Here is a 19,410-nt window from a genome sequence, read left to right on the forward strand (position 1 = left end):
CTTATGAGGAAAGGCTGAGGGAACTGGGATTGTTTAGTCTCCAGAAGAGAAGAATGAGGGGGGATTTGATAGCAGCCTTCAACTACCTGAAGGGGGGTTCCAAAGAGGATGGAACTCGGCTGTTCTCAGTGGTGGCAGATGACAGAACAAGGAGCAATGGTCTCAAGTTGCAGTGGGGGAGGTCCAGGTTGGATATTAGGAAACACTATTTCACTAGGAGGGTGGTGAAGCACTGGAATGCGTTACCTAGGGAGGTGGTGGAGTCTCCTTCCTTGGAGGTTTTTAAAGCCCGGGTTGACAAAGCCCTGGCTGGGATGATTTAGTTGGGAATTGGTCCTGTTTGAGCAGGGGGTTGGACTAGATGACCTCTTGAGGTCCCTTCCAACCCTGATATTCTATGATTCTATGATTCTCTAAAGCTTTTTTTCATACTTTCACTCGTATGATAGAAATGAAGAATTTTTAAGGTGAAACACTTAAACATTTGAATACCTGAGGGCAATGGTAGCAGAAAGGCAGTACGCTCTCACTCTGTGAGTAGAGGACAGCTCATTACATCGTTCTCCACTGACCCACTGGTTGTCTTAAATGGAGCAATGTTTCCAAAGGTCCCTCTTGGTTAAAAGAAATGTCTGTGGTCAGGCACGTTAGGGTGGGAAGGAGATAATATACCATGAAAAACAAATGAAGGCATCTTCTATGCTTCAAACATGAGTCAGTACAAGAGGGGGCCCTCGCTTTGGGGAAGCAAGATGAACTTTTTGAGATAACACAAGTTTCAACCAAAAAAGCTTTCAGGAAACCATTAATGTGCTATCAGATGATGATTTTTAGGAGGTTCAATTAAATCACATGCTGTTTTGATTGTGATAGAGCACTATTGGAGTTACTTTAGTAGTGCTGCTGTATAATCAGCTTGCTTGTGTGTATCAAGGTGTGACTGAAAACAGATGGGCAGTGGAAGGCAAATAGTACTGTTTGGGGGCTTTCAAGGCAGTATGTTCAGTTTTTAATCCTGTATCTCCCATTAAATAAGAAATTAAAAGGCAATGTATAAGAAATGGAAAAAAGGGGAAATAGAGAGCAATTAGAATACATTAGAAGTTGTGAACTGCAGAAAACAGATAAGGGAAGCTTAACACACCAATGGGTGACCGGGCTCAGGACAATAAAGGAAGAGGTTTTAAGTATATTAGGAACAGAAGAAACCTAGCAATGGTGAAGGCTCACTACTAGATGGAGATGGTAGAATTGTTAATAATAGTGAGGATAAGGCAGAAGTGCTCAGTAAATATTTTTTCTGTACTTGGAAAAAATGAGGATGATATACTTGTATCATATGAGAATGAAGTACTTTTCAATTCATTATATTTAACATCCTCTTTAATTACTAATCTACTAGGGATAAATATTTTTAAATTAGCTGGCCTGGATAACTTGCATCCAGTAGTCCTAAAAAAAAATTGACTGAGCAGATCTCTGAACCACTGATGTTAATTTTTAATAAATCGTGAATACCAGAGGCATTTCAGATGACGGGAACAATGCTAATGTTGTGCCAATATTTAAAAAAAAAAAAAAAAAGGCAAGCAGGATGACCCAGGTAACTATAGGCCAATTAACCTTAAATCAGTCCTAGGCAAAATAATGGAATAACTGATAAAGAATTAAAGGATAGAATATAATGAATGCCAGTCAGCATGGCTTTATGGAAAAAAGGTATTGTCAGACAAACCTGATTTCATTCTTTGTTGAGATGACAAGTTACTTTTAACAGCAAAACTGCATAGATGTAATATACTTAGACTGTTGTAACATGTTTGACTTAGCATCACATGATATTCTGGTTTAAAAAATTAGCATTATGTAGTATGATTAAAAAATTAACATTACACAGTATTAATAGACCCCTTGTTAAATGGATTCAAAACTGGCTGGCTCACAGATTTCAAACAGTCATTGTCAAAGGGGAATCATAATTGAATAGGGGTGTTTCTACTAGGGGTGTTCCTTAGAGATCAGTACTAAGCCTGACAGTATTCAACCCTTTCATCAATTATCTGGAAATGTAAATTTGAAATCACTGCTGATATAATTTATGGATGACACACAGATTGACTCAGTGGTAAATAATGATGGGAGCAATGCAATCATACAGAGCAACCTGGATTGCTTGGTAAACTAGGACAATTCAAAGAAAATCCATTTCAATATGGCCTACTGCAAAGTTCTACATCTAGAAACTAGGAATGCAGTCCATACTTACAGAATGGGGGACTATGTCCTGAAAAGGAGTAACTCTGAAAAGGATTTATGGGTCATAGTGGTCATGCTCCCAGTGCAATGTTGCGGCAAAAAGGGCAAATGTGATCTTTGGATATGTAAACAGGAGAGTAGTGAAAAGGAATAGGGAGGAGATTTTACCTCTGTAAATGGTATTAGTGAAATCAATACTAGAATACTCCATGCAATGCTGGTGTCCATATTTTAAAAAACATGTTGAAAAATTGGAGAGTGTGCAGAAAAGAACCACAAGAATTATTAGAGGGCTGGAGAAAATAACTTAGGATAGGTCTACACTACCCGCCTGAATCGGCGGGTAGAAATCGATCTCTCGGGGATCGAATTATCGCGTCTTGTCGGGACGCGACAATTGATCCCCGAATCGACGCTCTTACTACATCAGCGGAGGTGGGAGTAAGCGCCGTCGACGGGGAGCCGCGGAGGTCGATTTTGCCGCCATCCTCACAGCGGGGTAAGTCGGCTCCGATAGGTCGAACTCAGCTACGCTATTCGCGTAGCTGAATTTGCGTATATTAAATTGACCCCCCCCCCCATAGTGAAGACCTGCCCTTAGAATGAGAGACATAAAAAGCTCAATTTGTTTAGCTTATCAAAAAGAAGATTGAGCGGTAACTTGATTATAGAGTATAAGTACTTTATGGGAATGAAATACCAGGTACTAAAGGGCTCTTTAATCTAGCAGAGAAAGACAACAAGAACCAGTGGCTGGAAGTGGAAACCAGACAAATTCAAATTAAAAATAAGGCATAGATTTTTAAAATTTGGTGTGAACAGCCACTGGGAGAAACTACCAAGGGAAATGGTGGATTCTTTATTTCTTGATGTCTTCAAATCAAAACTGAATGCCTTTCTGGAAGATATGCTTTAATCATACAGCAGTTGTAGAGATTTAACACTGCTTCTTTGTTGCTGTTGCTTGCTACATTCAACTAGTCCGTTGACTTACAGGAAGTTTAAACTTTTGAGTAGGTTTAACATAAAATGCATTACAGCAGTGCACACATGGCTCTGAATTGCTGTCTCCATTAATAATTCTGGGCCAGATTCTGTCACCCAGACTCATTCAGAATAGTAATTCGCAAGTAGTGCCACTGTAGAAATGGTTAAAGGATTCTTCATTGTGAGCGAGTGTGTAAGAATTTGGCCTTCTGTGTTTAGGTTGTGTATACTGAGAGTCTGTGTATCTTCAGTAAAACTATAGCTTTTTTTTTTTTAGTTGACTGACTATAGATTTTTATAGTCTTTTGGGACACCCAGCAGCCCAACAGTATTTTCCTTCTATTTTGTGCACACAGTGCAGGCTACTAATACAGTTTATTATGATTTGGTTACCAGTAAATTTACCCAATATGTTATGCTATGTAGGCTAGTAGATAGGGTTTTTTTTTAAATTACAGGGGCCTTATAGCTTCCATTCTTAATAGGCATTCTCTAGGGATAAAGTGTGTTCTAATGTTGAAATCACAGAGAGCAACTGATGTCAAAATGATGGTTTATTTTATTTTGGGGAAAAGCATAAGAGTCAGGATATGAAAACTGCTGAGCAAGTGGGAGCCAGACTTTCGACTTTCAAATTGAAAAATAGCACGATACTTTAACAATTCTTTTGATAATGTAACACTACATACTTTAGAAAGAGGGCAGCAGTGGCCAACAGTTCTTCTGAAAATACATGTGTTAGAGATTAGATACCCTACTACATACAAGCATATTCTGATCTTGCGTAGCTCCTAGTAAAGCCAGTGGGAGCTCTGCATGGGACTTGAATGGCAGAATTTGACCAATACTGTTATACAGTGTCTGAATAATACACAATTTTAAAAAACAAATTTGCCTTTTTCCTAAGGTTTTTTCAGCAACTCTCTGGGGTGGAATGTTGGTTCCTATTGGAGATAAGCCCTCCAGTATTGCTGATAGGCAAGTAATGCATTTAATTTTCATTGTTCTGTTTGACACTCTCTTCATTGTTTTCTGTAAACTCAGACAATATGCTATGAAAACTCCATAGTTGCTGTTTCTTTTGCATTAAGAAGGGTAGGGAGGTTTGTTTATTTAGTTTTAGTTATGGGTACTAAACCGGGCAAGATCTCATTTAATTTGAGCACCACGTTAACATTTCAAGCATACCTCATATTTATCATTTCCATAATAAAGGTTGTTATATAAACTTGCAGTGGTTGCCATTAAATAGCAAATATGTGTCACCTTCAGTAGTTAAATTTACCATATTTGCAGAATTACCCACTGTAAATTTAGGAAATATTGCAGAGAAGGTAAATACCAGCAAGTGGTAAGCCCATCTTGTAATGGTGGTGTATTCTAGCTTGGGCTTTAAAATACAAACATTTGTTAAAGATCTGTAACAGTAAATATTTAGACTTTGATATTTGTAAATAATATTCCTGTGAACTGCTTTAACTTTAAGCAATATTTAGATATTGTGTTATAGGTACAGGTAGAAAATATTAAGAGAGTTGGAACTTACTGAGAACTGAGTTCAGGATTCTGCATTTCTCTTCCAATGTGGTGGGTACCACCAGCACCAAACCCTGTAAAGGAACTTAATTTCTTACACTGATTGTGACATCAGGAATAGCAAAGGAAATGCAGACTCCTGTACTTTGGTCTTGGTAAGTAAAGATTTTTTTCCCCCCAAATAAGTTTAAAATGCTTTTATTTTTTAATTTAAGAAAGCCTAAATATGTTGTCCTATTGATTTGAGTTGTTTACAGCTCTTGTAACTTTTTAAAAGCATTTCAGTTGTAAAAAGGTTTCCTGTAATTCTGAATATAAATGTCAAAGAATTGATAAGTGTATATTTTACAATTTAACTAGAACACTTTTACTAAGGATTATTTATTTGATTAAAAATGACTTTGTTCATTAGGTTTTACCTTGGTGGACCAACGAGCGTGCGTGGATTCAGTATGTACAGCATTGGACCCCAAAGCGAAGGTCTGAGACTCTTAAATCCCAATCTAATATCAATAGATTGATAATATTAATATTATCAATCGTTTTTAAGGCTAGGGTTTGTATCTTTGTTACACTTAAGATTTCAAATAACTGGAAACAGCTTTGCCTCTGGCATTCTCTCTCAGAACTGGTGGGTATAATCCCAAGGGTCTGAGAAGTTTTAGGTGTCTTTGATCTCCTATTATGTTACTAGTTCACCATGGAACAAAGACAGTAGCTCTCAGTTATATTTCTTCTAAACTGACTCTGCATGTAGGCTTGATTAGGCTATTGTACCTTAACTCCTTACACATTCTTCTCTAAGCTTTCTCATTTTTAAAGGAATATTTAAAACTTCCCAATATCCTTCAAAGGGTATTAAGATATTGTGTATGTATGGCTAGTACTAAAACTAGTTGAGGGTGAGGCAGAGTTAATACTGCTTCAGTAGCCCTGCTTCTTTCAGGTATCATTGCAAGAGACAGGGCTAACAAAATGTCTTTGACCTTCAAGAATCTCATCTGAATTTACTGATCTTTGTTTACAGAAGTGACCTAGATTTCAGTCTCCAGTGAGTCACCTTGATTTTTTGCAAACTACCTTCTAAGATTTAAAAAACAAAATGTGGTTATAGTCGTGATCATACTGAATCTATATTTGGAGCAGCATATGCTCATGTAGTTTATATATAAAACAATGGGGTTTTGTATAGGAGAGAGAGTGTAAGCTGAGAAGGGGATTTGGGAGCCAGGGGCTTCCTCAGTTCTAATCCTCACTCTACTACTGACTTCATGTGACTCTAAGTTAGTCACTCAATCCTATCATTTCCCTTTCTTTAAAATGGGGATATCTGTTTCAGAGGTGTACAGTAGGTGGACAATGCTGAACACCTATCGGGTCCCTGCTTCAAATAGTTAGTCTAAAGGCAGAGAGAAAAAAGGAAGAGCATTGAGGAGAATTAAAGAGTGTTAGTTAAGTGTTAATTTATCCTTGTTGGAGGTGGGGATGGGGAGAATTGGAAACCTCGGGTAGCTATATAAAGCAATTTAGGAAGTTCCTCCGGTATTGTATGTAGAAAAGTTTCCTTTTGGTATATTCCATGGTATATGCTGTTTTTGCAATGTTTTCCTCGTGTAGGTGATTACCTTGGAGGAGAAGCCTATTGGGCTGGGGGCCTGCACTTGTACACACCTCTCCCTTTTCGGCCAGGTCGTGGGGGATTTGGAGACCTCTTTAGAACACACTTCTTTCTCAATGCTGGAAACCTCTGCAATCTTAACTATGGTAAGAAGATACTTATAAACCATTGCAACCTGATGCTCCAAGTCCAAAGAGCATAATAAAGTTGTTAGATATTTGTTTACTCAAAGCTATTGATTTATAGCATATAATATAGTGGGCCAATAAAAAGCAACTTTTGGTAGCCCGCATATTTGACAGATGGTCAGGTAGAAGTTTACTAAAGTTACCGTTCTATCTACAGCACTTGGTTTTAAAGCCTGGGGGTACAGGAACTTTTCAATTTGCAGAAGCAGTGGGTGGAAGTCTAATTGTGGTATTTCCATATATTTATTTGTTCACCTTCTGGTGTGCTTGCTTAGGGCTGGTCTACACTATGCAGTTAAGTTGACATAAGGCAGCTTATGTCGACCTAATATTATGTCAGTGTCTACACCACCGCGTTCATTCTGTTGCTATAAGTGCCCTACTGCACCGACATATTAACTCCATGTCCACGAGAGGTGTAGAGCTTCTGTCAGTGTAGTTAGGGCAACACAGTGTCTGTGTAGACACTGCTTTGCTTAGATCGCTGTTGGCTGCCTTGTCAGTTTCTGGGCAGGAGCTGTGAAATTGACAAGGCTGCCCAGCTCCTGGCAGGGATTGGAGGGGCTTGAGAAACAGGGGCAGGTGGATCCTGTTCCCCGGCATGAGAAGCCCCAGGTGGCTTCCCCCCACTCCTGGAGAGGAACTAGGAGCAGAGCGGGGTTGGCAGCCCACTGGGAGCCTCTGGAGCAGCCAGGCGCCCAGCAGGAAGCTGCCATCCGAGCTGAGAGACTGGACTCTCCACTCTCCACATTGCACCTCTTAAGTTAGTGGAAGCACTCCTGGTGAGGATGTGCACCACCGATCCAGGGAGGGTAATGTGGGCACGCACCAATGCAATAATGACTGCATTGACTGTAATAGGTCGACTTACCTTTCTAGTGTAGATTTACCCATACTGCCCACTATCCCAGGCAGACTACTCTGAAGAGGGTTTGCAGGCAAACAGAAGAATCAAACTAGAATTCTATGCTCAGATTAATTAAAAAGTAGTAGTACCGTAACATGTTCAAGGGTGCAAGAACTAGTTCGATCCACCCCACGCACAGCACGCCCCCACCCCCTTTACTCCTTCAGCTTCCTTTTCTTCCGAAGTCTGGAGATAGTGGGTGAGCAGCTAATATTATAGTGACATTTGTTACCTATGTAGCTTGAAGGAAGAGGTGAATCAACTCATGCAGTGAAGGTGCATTTTGTATACAATTGAGCAGCATAGGAATCTGATTTAAATTTAGTAGAAACTTATTGAAGATGCTAAATGCTCTCTTTAATACTGGGTACCATAACTGTGGAGATTAGAAAGTGGCTCTTAAACACCAGAAAGGAAGTACACAGAGTACTGATTCCTGGATCTGAGATGGATCTGAGATGCTGAGAATCCATGGGAGTTGTAGACACTTTGTATGTAGCGTGGTTAGATTCTTTGCTTGTAGTGGATGTTCTAAAGTGCTAGGTATACTGGCCCTGAAAATGTAGTTGACCCTTGAACATCTTGATGGTGTGGTTTGAGTCCCAGTCTCCAAATGTTTTTCACTTCTCAGGTGACGGTCCCAAAGCTCATCTCCGGAAGCTGGCTGAGTTCATCCGATGGTCTTATGGTGCTGGAATAGTGCTCAGACTTGGAAACATTGCTAGATTAGAACTTAACTACTGTATCCCTATGGGAGTACAAAGTAGTGACAGGTTTGTGTTTTTATAGTTTATTTTAGAATACTGATTAATTTTTAAGAGTACCTAGAATCTTATTTATCTGCTTCAGTGAGAATTTGTCTTTTTTTTTTTGTTCTTTATCTATTTATTCCTTGGAGATTTCTCAGCACTGAAGCACTTTTCTTTTAGCCAACTTTTTCCACATTGGTTTCAGAAGTACTTCTCAAATTTAGAACCATTTATCTCTCAGGTTTCGAAGTTCACTGTACTTTGAGTTCAACTGTTGAAATTGTATGAATAAAAGTGTGGCAGCTTCTATTTCTTTACAATAAGGAAATACAGACTCAAACAGCTGATGTCTTTCCTTATCCAGCCAAAAAATTAAAGGTTACCAAACATGGAATTTCACACCTGGAAAAAAGAGAGCTTTTTAGAAAGTTAAGCATTAATAATGGGAGGGCGGGATTATATTGCATTTTGCAGCCAGCTATGATTTTATCTATCAAGTGAATGGTATAATACACAATCTGAAAGCTTCAGTGGGAATACAGTTTCAGATTTTGCAAATAGACTTTTGCTGACCTCAGGTTTTATTTTCTGAGTTGTTGACATAGTTAAGATGGATCCTTAGTTTTATAGTGCCAGATTCTGTTACTTCATTGGGGCTAGAGGTGGTGTGAGTGCAGAATTTGGCCTGTAATCTTCCATTACCAATAGGCCAAAAAGCATGGAAAATTTTTAGCATAGCTTTTTTCTCAAAATATATTTGAATTGTAATTTTCCAAGGATTAAAAATAGTGAAAATCGGGGGTGGGGGGTAGGAGGGAACTGTCCAAAGAGAAACAAATACCTTATGTATCATGCTAATACAAATGTGTTACCTTTTTCTTTCAGGATATGTGATGGTGTCCAGTTTGGAGCTGGAATAAGATTCCTGTAATATTACAGAAACACTTCATGCTTCTGTCAAAAAAGAGAGCACTTGAATAAAATATGGCTCAGTGATTCCAGGTTTTTTTTCCCCCTTGAAGTATAAATATGCCTTTGAGTGATTAACCTCTCAGACTTCACAGGAAACTACATTAAAGAATTATGCTGGAAAGGTGCACTGTACCTCTGCTTTTTATCAAAGGCAGGCATACTCTTTCATGGGATTTTAAAACTATAACTTTTACTGAGGCTGTTGATACTTTAAATGAAAAAAATAGGTATATTGGAAACCAGTGCTGGGATAATGCCACAGTATTATAATTCTCAGTGGTCTGCTTGTTTCATAAAACCCTAACCCTTTCAATTGCAAGCCAAACAGATGTTTAGGATGGCCCTATCTATCTATCTACATACATACACACCATTTAAATGTTAATACAGTGGGATATTTGTTGTCTGTACTTACATTATGCCAAGTTGGATGAATAGGGAGGATGCTATGAAAAATTCCAGTACCAAGCACTGTGTAACAAGCATAATGGTTATACCTGCAGGAAAGTACTCTGATAAAAATACTGTTTTTGAATGTTGTAGAATGAGCTGCAAATTGAACCTTAAAAACTGTGCCTGCCCTTTTCAAAAATTTGAACCCAACTGTCCTGAATGAATAGTAAAATTCAAAGAATAATTAGTAGACATTCTTGATTCAGAAACAGCTGATTCGTCAGACTCTCAGTGAAGCAGGCAGTTAAAATACTTTGTCATATTGTACTGTAGACAAGTCTTGCAGTGCCAGGTTTAAAAGCTGCATTTTGTACTTTAATACTTTCTGTAGCAGTTGACAACGATTTTTTTTGGCAACGTCTATATTTGAGATCTGATACCTCTATCATATTACTTGGTTGTATATCAAAAGCCAGTTTTGACTTTTTTTAAATATCCATTTCACTTTTAAATTGCACTCTGCTATAATGGCTAAGCATATTTTTGAGTTTTAAAAGCATTCTTATAAGATGCTAGTGTAAGTCACTTGCCCTGTTAAATTGTCATTGAAATGTACCAGCACAGGCATAAAATTTGCTTGCCTTGCATCAAAATCTACTCTCTTGTTAGTCATTGTAGAAATTAAAAATAAGTAATAAAATGATTCGTCCTGGAGCAGTAGAGTCTTGCATGCCAATTAATACAGCGTAACTATCTATCTTTGTTCAGTTGGTTTTCCTGGTTTCTAAGTCCTTTTGAGCCATTGTCCAGTACTGATCCTAGACTAGAAAATAGTCAAGGGACTGCTTGATCATTAGGCATGAACACGTTCTCTTGACTTGCTTTGTACTGCTGAAGACTCAGGTTTACCACACTTGCAAAATACTGACTTTAGTGGCTAAAGCTATAAAGCCCAGGAGTGAAATCTTGGTCCCACTGAACTTAATGGCAAAACTCCCCATTGACTTTAATGAGGCCAAGATTTCACCCCCAGTTGTTTTGATGTTGGTGAAAGTTGCTGCTCTACTCATAGTGATAACCCACTTAATAATGGTATTGATTTGCTTTCCCAAACATCTCTGTTTTAAAACACTGCATCAACAGGATAGCGAACTTGAAGTGGGGTGCATAGATTGTCAGTAAAAGGATAGTTTAAGAACCTTTATCTGATTGAATTATTAGCAGTGTATTGAAAAGCAAATGCAATTTAGTTCTTGAAATTAAAATTGACCACAAATTAATATTTAACAAAGCAGTTATGAGGGACAGCTTTTTTACTAAGTCAAGTCTTATTACATTAAGGGGCTCAACAAATGAGTGTTTCCCTGTAGTGTTGTTTATGCATTTTGACATAAAACTCCTTTTTAGTAGGAGTGGGAATGTTTACATAATAAAGGGTAACATAAAGCATTGTTTCATGGCAGCTAAAAGTATCATTTGTCCAAGTTGTTCAAGCTTCTAAACTAGATGAATTTCTACTAGCTTTATCACTCTCTCCAGCGATATGAAAAGCTCCTTATATACACATGAGGCTTGTTGCCAGATGGAAAACCAGGTCAATTAAAATCTTGTACTTTCCAGGGCTAGAGAATACCAAGACCACAACCATCAGTCATTTTAAAAGGCAAGGTGACATGCCTGAATTGAATCCTAAACATCTATAAAAATTGCTTCAGTTTTCACACTAAGAAATTACAGTTAATCACAACTTTAATTTCCAGAAATCTGATCTGATATTGAACTGTTGAGGGATAATGAAAGAGTTGTTTTTTGGCGTATATTGCCTTTGTAAGAGTTGATGTAATACGTGTAGAAGTATTTCCTTGAAGCAATCATATAAATCAAACATTGTTATTGCCCGGGATGGCTCCAGGCTAGCATGGTTGTAGTTGACATACCTCCAATTGAAACTTATTGCTGCAGCCTCTGTGGCTATGTCTACACTGCAATACAGGTTGAGAATTAATGGGACTTGAGTCATCTGACCCTGTGTTAGAGAACTCAGGGCTTGAGCGTCTACACTGATTGTCAACCATAGGTTAATAATTTTCTAACCTAGATTTGAACCCAGAACTGCACACTGCAGCACACAGATCAGAGTCAACCATATCCCAGACTCCTTTTCGCCCTCCCAAAATGTGGGCACTCTAGCTCTTTGGCTGTGGTGTACTGTGAGAAAACTTGACTGTCCACCCTGCACACTACTGCAAGTTTGAACCGCCACCGACCCCAACACATCCTGCTGAGCAGTCATTTTGATCTGAGTGCTCCACAGCAGCTGAAGTGAGCCACATGAGGGAGGCGCCTTTTGAAGAGCTACACGTTCACTCCTGTGTCAGAAATGGGCAGAGCTTCCATGAGACACTGGTGGACGTTTCAGCTGCATTTTCTGATCCACTGAAGGCACCTGATAGAGTTATGATGGAGGAGCGGGAGACACAGACATGGCAGAGTCAAACTGGCAGATTCTGCTCATGACACTCAGGACAGCTGCTGATGCCCCTAGACTTAGAGTGGCATTTCTGGAGCAGAGTGGTCAGACCACATTGTCATGCAGACCTGAGGTGATCCGCAGTTAGTCCAGAACTTTTCCTAAAGAAAACTACATCTCTGGAACTTTGTGAGCAGCTGGCCCCAACCCTTCAGCACAAAGACACACATGCAGGCAGCCCTGCTCATCCAGAAGCAGGTTGCTATAAATATCTGGAAGATGGCCATCCCAGATTGCTACAGGTCCATTGCCAGCATAGGTGCAGACATGTCACATACCTGCTCCTCCCCCTCAGCACTCCCCTCGCCCCACTGCCTAATTGCTGTTTGGTGACACTTAGGACTTTCTGGGAGGGAGGGGGAGGAGCAGGGATGTGGTATGCTCAGGGGTGGAGGCAGGGCAGGGGTGGGGACTTGGAGGAACGGGGTCAAGCTCCCACTGGGCAGAGGGGGAGTTGGGACCTATGGTTGCCAGCCAGTTTGGTGCTGGAAAGTCAATTGTGGGTAAAGTGGCAGTGAAGGTTTCTGAGGCAGTCAGGCATGTAGTTTACCCCAAAGTGGTGTTCATAAAAGGTATGCCTGAGGTAATTGCTGGCTTTGAGGCAATGGAGTTTCCAAATTTTGATGGGACTCATGCCCATAGTTTGCCCTCCTGGAGCGCAAATACACTGCTACCTCGATATAACGCGAGCCGATATTACACAAATTCAGATATAATGCAGTAAAGCAGTGCTCCGGGGGGGCAGAGCTGTGCACTCCGGTGGATCAAAGCAAGTTCAATGTAACGCGGTTTCACCTATAACGCGGTAAGATTTTTTGGCTCCTGAGGACAGCGTTATATCGAGGTAGAGGTGTACATAAATTGCAAAATTATGCAGGTCCTTGTGAACTACAGAGGTCATTCTATGAATGTAATGTGGGTCACGCTGGAAAAGTTCATGATTTTTTTTTAATTGATCAGGCATCTACATTCATGGACAGGCTTGGGACACTGTTCCCACCAAATGGCATCATCACAAACAGTTACTATCCCCATTGTTACTCTGGGGGATCCTGCGTACCTCTTGCCTTCACTTATGAAGCCATACCCCGATATCAGAGGTCCTGGCAAAAGATGAGTTTAATTACACTCAGCAGGGGTAGAATGGTTGTTGAATGTGCATTTGACAGATTGAAATCCTGTTGGAGATGGGTTTTGACTGCTTGCAAACAAGCAGAACTCCACGACCATCCTCCTAACACCCTCTCTCTCCCCAGCATGTTTCTGGGCAAAATTCAAACCAGTCTTGTTTTGGGGCACATGACTCATCTGTGGACTGTATTTAACTAAAACTTACTCGATTTGTAAATGGAACACAGTTCCAACTCTCCTCGCCCTCCCCCACTTCATTGCTTTCAGATAGTTTGTTAGACCATTGTAAGTACACTGCTCTGTGACCACACAACAGTGGCAACGTAAAGTTATTTTGAACAAACAGGAATGCCCTAGCAAAAATCTGCACCTTTCAAGTAAAAATCTGGTTTCAGATTTTACTGTTAAAGGTTCCTGATTGCCAATTTGAACTGCATGTGCTGGAGATAGGAGGTGGGGGGTGAGCAAAGGCACTGGCGTACAATCTGCTATTAGTGGATACATTTTGCATTTGGTTCGTAGAACAGAAGAGTGACCATACTGGGTTAGATCAAAGATCCGTCAGCCCAGTATCCTGTCTTCCGACAGTGGTCAATGCCAGGTGCCCCAGAGGGATTAAGAGAACAGGTAATCAAGTGATCCATCCCCTGGTGCTCATTCCCAGCTTCTGGCACACAGAGGCTAGGGACACCATCCTTGCCCTTGATAAATAAATTCATGGAGGATAGGTTCTTTTTTGAACCCTGTTATAGTCTTGGCCTTAACATCTTCTGGCAAAGAGTTCCACAGGTTGATTTTGCACTGTATGAAGAAATACTTCGTTTGTTTTAAACCTGCTGCCTATTAATTTCATTTGGTGAGCCCTAGTTCTTGTACTATGAGAAGGAGTAAATAACACTTCCTTATTTACTTTCTCCACACCAGTCATGATTTTAGACACCTATCGTATCCCTGCCTCCTTTCCTTTGTCTCCTTTCCAAGCTGAAAAGTCCCAGTTTTATTAATCTCTCCTCATTAATCTCCCATTCCCCTATTAATAAACATTAAAATAGAGACAAACTTTACAGGCCTTGGAGTGGCTTCTGTCTATTCCCTGTCTTCTGCAGGCTCCATAATGGGCTGTTCTCTGGGGGAGGGCATCAAAAAGCTTCTTTGAGTTAGACCCAGGATGTGCAGCTGCTGCTCCTGCGGCAATGCCGTCTCTGGGACTGGTTTCAGTAACAGCCATTCTTCTTCGAGTGTTTGCTCATGTAGATTCTATTCTAGGTGTGCACGCGCCCATGTGTGTGGTAGTCAGAGATTTGTGTCTTAGTGGTACCTGTCAGGCCAGATGTGGCGTCTTCTGGAGTGCCACGCTCATGCCACGGGTATATCAGGTGCCACTGGCCCTACGCCCCTCAGTTCATTCTTACCGCCTGTGGTGCTCAGTCGGAAGGGCCTTTGTACATAGTTAGCCTATAGTAGTGGTAAGTAGTTGGAAGGTCTCCTCCTTGGTCACTATAACTTCGGCCTGTAGGGTGTCAGATCAGGGTGCTCATTTCAGCACTACCTTATATGGTCTTCTATAAGGACAAGGTCCAGCTGCGTCCACACCTGGCTTTTCTGGTCAAGACATATACTTACAGTCTTTGGTCCAAAGCCTCATGCAATGGATGAGGATCTCAAGCTGCATCCATGGATGTCAGGCAAGCGCTGGCCTTCTACATAGATAGAACCAAGCCGTCCTGTAAGTCAATACTGTTTGTTGCTGTGGCAGACAGGATGAAGGGTTGCCCAGTGTCTGCCCAGAGAATCTCATCTTAGATCACAGCGTGCATCTGCTACTGTTATGAGCTGGCAAAGATGCTCCCGCTAGCGATCATGATGGCTCACTCAACTAAGGCACAGATGTCATCGGCGGCCTTCCTGGCGCAGGTGCTGATCCAAGAAATCTGTCTGGCTACCACCTGGTCATCCATCCACACGTTCGCATCTCATTACGCGCTTACCCAGCAAGCGTGTAATGAGATGACGCTGCCTTTGGCAGAGCAATGCTGCAAGACTGAACTCCGAGCCCACCTCTGAGGATATTACTTGAGTCACCTAGAATAGAATCGAAATGAGCAAGCACTCGAAGAACGGTTACCTACCTTTTCGTAGCTGTTCTTCAAGGTGTGTTGCTCATGTCCATTTCATTACCCGCCCTCCTGCCCCTCTGTCAGAGTTGTCGACAAGAAGGAACTGAGAGGGTGTGGGGCCGGCAGCACCTGATATACCGCGGCATGAGTGTGGCACTCGAGAGGGCGCCACAGCCGACCCTACGGCTACCACTAACAGGGCTGTCTCCAGCTTTTTTGCCACCCCAAGCAGCGAAGGAGAAAAACCCGATTGAGCTGTTGCAGAAGTGCTGCCGGAGAGGAAGAGAGAGAGTGAAGGACCCACCACCGAATTGCCACCGAAGACTAAAGCGCGGCTCTTGAGCTGCTGCTGAAGTGCTGCCAAAGACCCGAACATCCCGCCCCAATAACAGACAGAATACTGCCCCTTTCTCTTGGCCGCCCCAGGCACCTGCTTCCTTCGCTGATGCCGGCCCTGACCACTAAGGCAAAAATCTCTGACTGTGCATGTGGGCGTGCACACACCTAGAATGGAAAGGACATGAGCAACACATCTCAAAGAACAACAGTTACGAAAAGGTAGGTAACTAACGGTTTTGTTTTTTGCTGGCCTCTCTCAGCACCAGCTGCTGGCTCCATCAGTCTCCATGCTGGATTCTGGAGCTAGCCAGAGCACCATCCTGGCTGACCAGATCAGCGTGCACCGCCATTGGATTTGTGCTCGGTGCAGTACCCAGCAACCAGTCAAACTCCTCACAAAATGGCTATGATGTCTGCAAGTTGCCCAAGGTACAGTTCTGGTCCCTTGTTTTCTGGTACTCAGTCTTCAGCTGCTTAATCTGCTCCCTGCACTGGTGACTGGTCCAGTAAATTTGCAGTGCTGCTAGTTTTTTGCTTATTTGCTGATATGCCTGGTCATTCCTGGTACTCTTGCTAAAGTGCTGTTGTGCTGGCCTCGCACCAGAGATTCCCCAAACACTGACTGTGCTCCCACAACCATGAAGCAAATTACTTCTTCTGGTCAGTCTCCATTGGAAACAGAAGGTTCTCTGAAAGGGTTTGCTCAGTGATCAGAAAACAATGGAAGGGTTAATGCTCACTCACTGAACAATGAGGAAGCATTTTTGTAGCCCTTAAACTGGTGATTTATACATCTCTTCAGCTGGAGGTAGGTTGAGATGCTTTTACTTTTTAACCCTGCCCAACAATTTACGACAGGAATTGAAAAACATCTAATTATTCAACTTTCAATTGGACCAAGATACTTATTTTTTGGGAAAATCCCTTGGGCTCATTATTAGCTGTAGGCGATCAGGATCCATGTTGCATATATTATCTGAAAGTTGGTATCCTCAGCTGCGTTGTCCCCTTACATCATGGTAGGGCAGTAGTATGGGTGGTCAGCGGTAATGCAGGAGGAAGATAACCTTATAAACCACCACCCCTGCTTCCTCTAGCAGTGAGATCTCTCTTTAAACTGTTCTGTCCAAGTGAAAAGCTACTCCCCTACTTTTACACTTGTGACAGCTGGCAGGATCATAGCACAATATCTGACAAAAGAATAAACTGGCTGGGTGGTATTTGTGTGTATTTCCATCCCACCATCAACCTCAGCCTAGATCAATCCACACAAGCGGTCCATTTCCTAGACACTACTGTGCTAATAAGCGATGGTCACATAAATACCTCCCTATACCGGAAACCTACTGACCGCTACACTTACCTACATGCCTCCAGCTTCCATCCAGGACACACCACACGATCCATTGTCTACAGCCAAGCTCTAAGATATAACCGCATTTGCTCCAATCCCTCGGATAGAGACAAGTACCTACAAGATCTCTATCAAGCATTCTTAAAACTACAATACCCACCTGCTGAAGTGAAAAAACAAATTGACAGAGCCAGACGAGTACCCAGAAGTCACCTCCTACAAGACAGGCCCAACAAAGAAAATAACAGAACACCACTAGCTGTCACCTTCAGCCCTCAACTAAAACCTCTCCAGCGCATCATCAGAGATCTACAACCTATCCTGAAAGATGATCCTTTACTCTCACAGATTTTGAGAGACAGACCTGTCCTCGCTTACAGACAACCCCCCAACCTAAAGCAAATACTCACCAGCAACCACACATCACTGAACAAAACCACTAACCCAGGAACCTACCCTTGTAACAAACCCCGATGCCAACTCTGTCCACATATCTATTCAAGTGACATCATCATAGGACCTAATCACATCAGCCATACCATCAGGGGCTCGTTCACCTGCACATCTACCAATGTGATATATGCCATCATGTGCCAGCAATGCCCCTCTGCCATGTACATTGTCCGGTTTGGCCAGTCTCTACGCAAAAGAATTAATGGACACAAATCTGACATCAGGAATCAAAATACTCAAAAACCAGTGGGAGAACACTTTAACCTGTCTGGTCATTCAGTGACAGACCTGCGGGTGGCTATATTACAACAGAAAAACTTCAAAAACAGACTCCAACAAGAGACTGCTGAGCTAGAATTGATATGCAAACTAGACACAATCAACTCCGGTTTGAATAAGGACTGGGAATGGCTGAGTCATTACAAACATTGAATCTATCTCCCCTTGTAAGTATTCTCACACTTCTTAACTGTCTGTACTGGGCTAGCTTGATTATCACTTCAAAAGTTTTTTTTTCCTCTTAATTAATTGGCCTCTCAGAGTTGGTAAGACAACTCCCACCTGTTTATGCTCTCTGTATGTGTGTGTATATATATCTCCTCAATATATGTTCCATTCTATATGCATCCGAAGAAGTGGGCTGTAGTCCACGAAAGCTTATGCTCTAATAAATTTGTTAGTCTCTAAGGTGCCACAAGTAATCCAAAACCTTGGATCTTAAACACAAGGAGAATTTAACCATCCCCCCCTTCTTTCCAGGGTTGGCTCCAGGCACCAGCCCTCCAAGCATGTGCTTGGGGCGGCACCTGGAGGGGGGCGGCGCTCACCCGGGGAGAGCGGGGCCGGGCTCTCCGCCCTCCCCCCGGCGCTCCGGCCAGCTGGGGAGAGCGGGGCCGCGGCCGGGCTCGCCGCCCTCCCCTGCTGCGCTCCCTGGCGGGGGGCGGCGGGAGGCTTTTTTGCCTGGGGTGGCAAAAAAGCCAGAGCCGGCCCTGGTTCTTTCCCCACCAATTCCTGGTGAGTCCAGATCCAATCCCCTTGGATCTTAACACAAGGGGGGGGGGGGGAAATCAATCAGGTTCTTAAAAATAAGACTTTTAATTAAAGACAAGAAAGGTAAAAGAAAACCCTCTGGGAGATAGCATACAAGCTGATCTCACAGACAACAGATTCTAAACATAGGATGTTCCCCTGGGCACAAACTTAGTTACACAAAAATTACCCAATTTGATTATTCCCTAATGCCCAAGACAAGTTACAAAGAAAATAAACATAAACCTATTTATTCCCTTCACTAGTACTCACTACTTGATAAGAGGCTGATTTCTGGAGCTTTCCCATGCTGGTCAAAACTGAAAGTGACCCAGACAAAGGGAACTTCCCTCCTTCCTTTTGAAACATTTTGTCCCCCCATTGGCTCCTCTGGTCAGATGTCAGCTAGGCTAGGTAAACTTCTTAACCCTTTACAGGTAAAAGAGGCATTAACCTTTAACTATCTGTTTCTGACAGGCCCCCAAAACAGTAAATCATCCAGTGGTCAGGGCACCTCCCTGCAACCCCAAGTTAGGTGCTAAACTTGGTGAGAGGGGCAGGGCTTAGGACACACCCCTCTGGTCAACATCTCCCATTGGCTACCATAGGCAGCTCCCCAACTAGCATGCTGGCTTTGTGGATCACATTCTAAGGCACCTATCACTGCCCTTGTCATATAGGCACCTAACTCAGGAGCACTGTGTTGTTCCTGTAATTGTCTAGGCCCCTAAAAGCTAGGCGCCATGATGCTCAGCATCTCTACTCTTAAATCCCTTTGTGAATCTAGCCCAAAGGTCAGTATTGTCATCCCAAAATAAACACTTAAAATTACCAGCAGTTGCTTCATACCT

The 19,410-nt window shown here is 42.0% G+C and overlaps 1 protein-coding gene across 1 annotated transcript in view; it reads left to right on the top strand.

Annotated features, from left to right (window-relative positions):
• Nucleotides 1–9,437, top strand: part of SAMM50 (SAMM50 sorting and assembly machinery component) — a 37,853-nt gene extending 28,416 nt beyond the window's left edge. The window contains exons 11-15 of the mRNA XM_034783626.1: nt 4,151–4,221; nt 5,192–5,259; nt 6,397–6,543; nt 8,124–8,265; nt 9,127–9,437. Coding sequence (XP_034639517.1) covers nt 4,151–4,221; nt 5,192–5,259; nt 6,397–6,543; nt 8,124–8,265; nt 9,127–9,172 — 474 coding nt within the window. The 3' untranslated portion in view covers nt 9,173–9,437. The remainder of the gene's footprint in view (nt 1–4,150; nt 4,222–5,191; nt 5,260–6,396; nt 6,544–8,123; nt 8,266–9,126) is intronic.
• The last annotated feature ends 9,973 nt before the right edge of the window (nt 9,438–19,410 follow it).

This window comes from Trachemys scripta, chromosome 1 (genome assembly GCF_013100865.1).
Source record: "Trachemys scripta elegans isolate TJP31775 chromosome 1, CAS_Tse_1.0, whole genome shotgun sequence".
Lineage (NCBI taxonomy): Eukaryota > Metazoa > Chordata > Testudines > Emydidae > Trachemys > Trachemys scripta.